Source organism: Gossypium raimondii, chromosome 3 (genome assembly GCF_025698545.1).
Source record: "Gossypium raimondii isolate GPD5lz chromosome 3, ASM2569854v1, whole genome shotgun sequence".
Classification (NCBI taxonomy): Eukaryota; Viridiplantae; Streptophyta; class Magnoliopsida; order Malvales; family Malvaceae; genus Gossypium; species Gossypium raimondii.
In genome coordinates this window covers 17231838-17238270 of record NC_068567.1, presented here as the reverse complement: position 1 = coordinate 17238270, position 6433 = coordinate 17231838, and the positions used below count along the sequence as shown (strand labels likewise).

Below are 6433 nucleotides of genomic sequence, written 5' to 3'. Positions count from 1 at the left end.
AATTCAAATTCTATTTTTAGCAAACTCAACCAGTTACCTTCACCTAAAATTACCATGCATCAATCCCTTAATCCATCATCACTCGCAACTCATTTTTCTTCTCTCATTAGCATTTTCTCTATATTCTGTATCCCTTTTCCTTCCCTTGTATAGTCACCCATCTCCTTTCCACCCTTTAGCCACAAAAGCATTGTCAAAAGCATCCTTCAGCCAGTTACCTTAGGAACTCCTTAGCAAAAGAAGCATCAAGTAGAACAGATGAGCGCATCAATTAGAATAGATCCGAAAGGTTGCTGAATTGAATCAGTCAGAATAGATCCAATAGGCCGCTGAACTAAATAGAGTTTACTCTTTCCTCTTGTCATTTTTTTAATTATGTTTGCTTTGAGTTTATTGTTTTTTGCATCAACAATGATATTTTAAATCCTATTTACTAGGATGATTACGTTAATTCAATAAGATCTATTTTATTCATGTTTAACATGTTTAGGCCTCAATCAATCATGTTTTCAATTAATATCATGATGCATTTCATTCATATGTGATTGGGTGCACTCAAATCAGCTGAGCAATCCTAACAGAACGACGACTAGTAAACACATAATTAAAAAGTGCAATGCTCAGTTTAGATCCTTAAACCCGATTAAGTTGAGGTTCGTAATATCTTTAGTTAGCTCTATTATCTTGCATAGTTTTTAGGTTTATGTAATTAAACTATTACAAACATAAATTTCCTTGTGATATTACATAAATGCTAAGAAACCCTTAGTTAATATGATCAGTAAAATGCATATTTAACTAAGTAAAAGACTCTGAAAGGACTTAATTTGGTTTCCAAACTCATGAAAGATCTAGTTGCCGTGGAAATATTTTCGGACATTGTTAAGCATCATAAAATAAAATGGAATTGATTAATATAATCATCCTAGCCCATTTAATGTTGATTGTTTTTTATTGCTAAATCCATTCATTCATACATTTATATAAATTGCATCTAGATTAGAATTGCATAGGGATCAATCTTTGCATCTAGTTAATTTTACTTAGTTTAATCATAGCCATCCAAATTATTAAGTTTTTACATCAAGTTTTTAATTATAATTTTGCAATCAATCAGTTAAGCTTATACAGTCCCTATGGAGACAATAACTCATTTTACTTACTTATTACTTAAGCGACTATGTACACTTGCACAAACCGCATTACAATAGCCATAAAATAATCTAATTTTGTTAACCTGTCAATGATCACCCACACTGAATTCTTCTTTGATGCACTAAGAGGCAAGCTCAAAACAAAATGCATGGTGATGCTATCCCACTTCCACTTTGGAACCTCCAGTGGATACAACATACTATAGGGAACTCGATGTTCCGCCTTGACTCTTTGACAAGTTAAACACATCATTTTGCATGAGTTGGGTACACTTTGCCAGTTTTCTTAGATTAACAGGTTAAATACTTTACGAGTTCTAGATCGTGAGTTGGGAAGTTCTTCTCATGAAGATTGAGATGGCGTGATGCATAAGCAATCAACCTTCCATTTTGCATTAGCACACATCCCAAACCATTTAGAGACGTATCGGTGAACACTACATATTCTGTTCTTGGTTCTGGTTAACTCAAGATTGGGGCCTCAGACCAACAAAACTCATTCCTTCTTCAAAATTAAATAAATAACTTCTCATCCTCAAAATCAATTTTAACCAATTTTATGTAGTCTTACGTATTTCATCTCCCTTGATCTTGACTTGATAATAGCCCGAACGAAGATCAATCTTTGAGAACACTATAGCTCCACTCAACTGATAAAAAAATCTTCAATTTTGGGCAATGATTATTTGTTATTGATGGTCACCTTATTTAACTGTCAATAATCTATACACAAACAAAGAGTCTCATCCTTCTTCTTAACGATTAATATCAGCACACCCCATGGCAAAACACTTGGCCTGATAAACCTTTTGTCTAAAAATTCATGCAATTTAGTCTTTAACTCCTTCAGTTCTACTGGTGCCATTCTGTATGGTGCACTCGAGATAGAAGCAGTTCTCGACACAACATCAATTGAGAACTCCACATCTTTGTTTGGTGGTATCCCTAGAAGTTCTTCTAGAAAGACATTTGGAAACTCGTTCAAATTTGGTACTTGTTTAAGTCTTCCTTCACCATTATTGAATCCAAAATATACTCCAAATACAGATCTACACCCTTTGCAATCATTTTCTAAGATGAAACAACTAAGACTATACTATTCTTGATATCATGCTTCACCCCTGAAATAAACACCTTATTGAAATATCCGGGTAATACCCACACTCCTCTGGATTTATATTCAACATTTGCATTATCTGAGTTAGCCAATCCAACCCCAATATGGCGTCAAACTCATGGAAACTCAACAGCATCAAGTTCTCCAAAAAGACATATCCACCAAAACCCGAGGAACAATCTTTTACTACTCTATTGACCATAGTACTCTGACCGAGCGGGTTGGTAACTATCTGGCTAGCCTCAGTAGGGACAACCTTAAGACTCTTTCCATCTAAAAACTTATCACATATATAAGAATAAGTAGATACAGGATCTATCAATACATGGATGTTGTTGTTGGATAAAGAAAAATTACTAGTGATAACGGCGAGGGCTTTAGCGTCTTCCTTCGCTTGCATCACGTAGACTTTGGCTGAGACATTTGGTCTCAGCTTAGCTACATTCCTCATTAAAGCTCCCTGTACAGACCTAGACCTTGCCACAATACTAGTCATCAACTCTAGCTAAGATCTTGAGTAACTTACACAGAGTGTTTATTGTTCCCACCTCCTTTGGTTGGGCAATCTTGTTTAAAATGCTTTAGTGCTCCACAATTGTAGTAAGCCCTGGTGACTTTCTAGCATGTTCCCATATGGTTTTCCCATAGTTATTAAAGATGGCGGCCTTCATCTTCCTTGAACCTTCAGTACTAGCCATGGAAGTGGCTTAATGCCTACTTCGATCTCAATGGAAGCTAACAGTTTGAGACTCCCTTACTGGAGAAACAAAATAACCTTTCACATCTCTAGGCCTTTTCCAGCAATTGTAATTACAATAGAGCCTCTACACTTGTTCCTCTCCTTATCTCTAACTTTGTTCCTTTCTTCAATCACTGACTCCATTCTCCGAGCCTTCACATACAGGGCAATAAAATCCCAGATCTCTAATGCATACAACAATACCCAAAGTTATTCGTTTAACCCTCCTTCAAATCTGATGCAAATCTCTTCCTCATCGGAGACCAAGTCCTTAGCATATTTACTCAGCCAAATGAACTCTTGCTCATACTCAAACACTATGATTCTCCTATGTTTATACTTCAAGAATTCCTTCTTCATTTTCCCAATCAAGAGCTTGTTGGTTCCCGGACTGAACATAGCATGTACGGAGTCTAGAAATACATGCCATTATATAACTTGTGATAATGTGATATCTCCTGACTCATATTAAACTATGTTTTCGTATAGATAAAAGATATCATCTAAATGAGCCAATTTCGATAAGGTTGGGAGTAATGTGCAAGCTTTTGTACGCGGAGCAGCTAGCAGTGCGCCCGTAGCTGAGGGCCGGGAAGTGAGGCAAAAGAAGTCTTCTTCCAAATGATGTTAGAATGGTTCTTTGAGTTCGTTCGAGCTAACCCTATGGCTCCACGACCTCCATCCCCTCTCGTACCCTAACCTATCCCCATTATTCCTCAAGGTTTGGAATAAATACGTGTAACCAAGCCTCTGATTGATAAAGTACGTAAGTATGAGGCTAAAGAATTTCGCGATACAGCTAAAGACGATTCTGAAAAAGTCGAGTTTTGGGTAGAAAACACTGTGAGGGTTTTTGATGAATTTTTATGTACACCTGTTGAATGTTTAAAGTGTGTTGTATCTCTGTTGAAATACTCAACGTATCAGTGGTGGAATACTTTGATTGTTGTGGTACAAAAGGATCGAGTGAACTGGGATTTCTTTTAGATAGAATTCAGAAAGAAATATGTTAGTCAGCGATTTTCCAACAAGAAGCAAAAAGAATTTCTTAAGTTAAAATAGGTTCGTATGACTGTAGCCGAGTATGAAAGAGAATTCGTATGACTCAGCAAATATGCTCGGGAATGTATACCATTAGAGGTTGTTATATGTACCTGGTTTGAAGACAGTCTAAATAAAGGTATGAAATTGTTAATCAGGATTCTAGAATTGAAAGAATTCATGGTTTTGGTGGATCGATCACATAAAGCTGAAGAACTCAGTAAAACTATAAGAAAAGTAGATTTTGAGGCTGGTGACATAGGTAAATGACCTATAGAAATTTCACAGTCGTACACTAGCTTTAGTGGGATTTTTGGGAAGAGATAAAGGGAAGCAACATTCGAGTTCGAGACCTCAGGCTACATCTGTAGCTAGTGTAGGTAATGTCTGAAATAATAAACCTGGATGTCAACAACGCAATAGAAGACATTTCAGGCAGTATAGATTGAGAGATGGATCGTGCTTTAAATGTGCTTCTTCTGACCATTTCCTTAGAGACTGCCTTGAGATATCTGATAAGGAGAAAGCTCGAAACACTCGTTCGAGTAACACGGCTGCGAGAGGTAGACCATCCAGAAATAGTGGAAATACGGGTAATAGTCGAAGTGGAACAAAAGATTCTACGGTTAGATCTGAAGCTCAAGCACAAGCTAGAGCTTATGTGATTCGAGCTCGAGAGGATGCTTCAGCACCTGATGTGATTATTGGTACATTTTCTATCTTTGATACTAATGTTAATGCTTTGACTGACCCGGGATCAATGCACTTATATGTATGCACAACTTTAGTGTCGGATAAGAAAATACCTTATGAGTCTACTGAATTTGTGATCAAAGTAACAGATTCTTTAGGTCAGTATGTTTTAGTTGAAAAAGTCTATAAAAATTGTCATTTGATGATTCAGGATTGCAACTTTTTGTCTAATTTGATGTTATTACAATTTGATGAGTTTGATGTGTTTCTCAGTATGGACTGGTTAACTCTACATGATGTTGTTGTGAATTGTAGATGAAAGTAAATTATGTTGGAATGTCAGAGTGGTGAAATAATCTGGGTCGAATATGATATATTTGATGATACAGCTAATGTGATTTTAGCTATGTCGACACAAAAATATATCAGAAAGGGTTGTGAGGGGTATCTAGCTTATATTTTTTATTCAAGGCGTCAAAATTGAAATTTGAGTTGGTTTCAACTATTTGTGAATTCTCGGATGTGTTCCCAGAAGAGTTATTAGGTTTACCACCAGTCAGAGAGGTTGAATTTGCTATTAAGTTAATACCGAGAACTTGTCTGATATTGATAGCTCCGTATAGAATGGCACCAGCAAAATTAAAAGAGTTGAAAGCACAGTTGCAAGAGTTGATAAACAGAGGCTTTGTTTGACCTAGTTTTTCTCCCTAGGGTGCTCTTGTATTGTTTGTCAAGAAAAAGGATAGGTCAATGTGGTTATGTATTGACTATCGACAGCTTAACAAAGTCACGATCAACAACAAGTATCTTTTGCCACGTATTGATGATTTGTTTGATCAGTTGAAAGGTGCAATAGTATTTTCAAATATTGATCTCCGTTCTAGATATTATCAGTTACGAGTTAAAAATTTGGATGTGCCAAGAACGACTTTTAGAACCAGGTAAGGAACTATGAATTTCTTATTATGCCTTTTGGTTTGACCAATACCCCTACTGTGTTTATGGATTTGATTAATAGAATATTCCGACCGTATCTAGACAGATTTGTAGTTGTGTTCATTGATGACGTTCTGATCTATTCCCAAGATGAAACAAAGCATGCCCAACATTTGGGAATAATTTTTCAGATTCTATGCAATAAACTATTGTTTGCTAAATTCAGTAAGTGCTAGTTCTTGCTTTGAGAAATTGGATTTTTGGGACACGTGGTATTGGAAGACGGTATTAGAGTTGGCTCGAGTAAAATATCAGCTATAGTGGACTCAAGCCTCTAAGAAATGTTTCAGAAATCAAATTTTTTTTGGGATTTGTCGGATATTATCAGAGATTTGTTAAAGGTTTTCAATGATTGCTATCCCATTGACGAAACTACTCTAGAAAGATGTCAAGTTCGAATGGTCTGAAAAATGTCAACAAAGCTTTGATCAATTGAAAGTGTTGTTGATCGAAGCCCCTGCGTTGGTTGTTCCAGAGTCCGGTAAAGAATTTATTATATATAGCGATGCTTCATTGAATGGTTTAGGTTGTCTTTTGATGCAAGAGGGCAAGGTGGTAGCTTATGTGTCCCGATAGTTGAAACTGCACAAGAAAAATTACTCGACTCATGATTTAGAGCTTGCAGCTATTGTATTTTCTTTACAGATCTGGCAACACTATTTGTGTGGAGAAAAATGTCATATCTTTATGGAT

The 6433-nt window shown here is 36.3% G+C and overlaps 1 protein-coding gene across 1 annotated transcript; it reads right to left on the bottom strand.

Annotated features, from left to right (window-relative positions):
* Positions 1–1869: 1869 nt before the first annotated feature.
* On the bottom strand, positions 1870–2767 carry LOC128039916 (uncharacterized). Its single transcript, XM_052628848.1, has 2 exons — positions 2289–2767; positions 1870–2203 (listed from the first exon to the last, which is right to left on the bottom strand). The coding sequence occupies exons 1-2, from the start codon at positions 2765–2767 to the stop codon at positions 1870–1872; spliced, it is 813 nt and encodes a 270-aa protein (XP_052484808.1).
* Between the last annotated feature and the right edge of the window lie 3666 nt (positions 2768–6433).

Excerpts from the sequence above, each read along its gene's own strand:
- LOC128039916 (XM_052628848.1), bottom strand. The coding sequence starts at position 2,767 with ATGACTAGTATTGTGGCAAGGTCTAGGTCTGTACAGGGAGCTTTAATG. Across the intron at positions 2,204-2,288 it reads TACCCGGATATTTCAATAAG|ATCTGTATTTGGAGTATATT; the intron begins GTGTTTATTTCA and ends CAAAGGGTGTAG.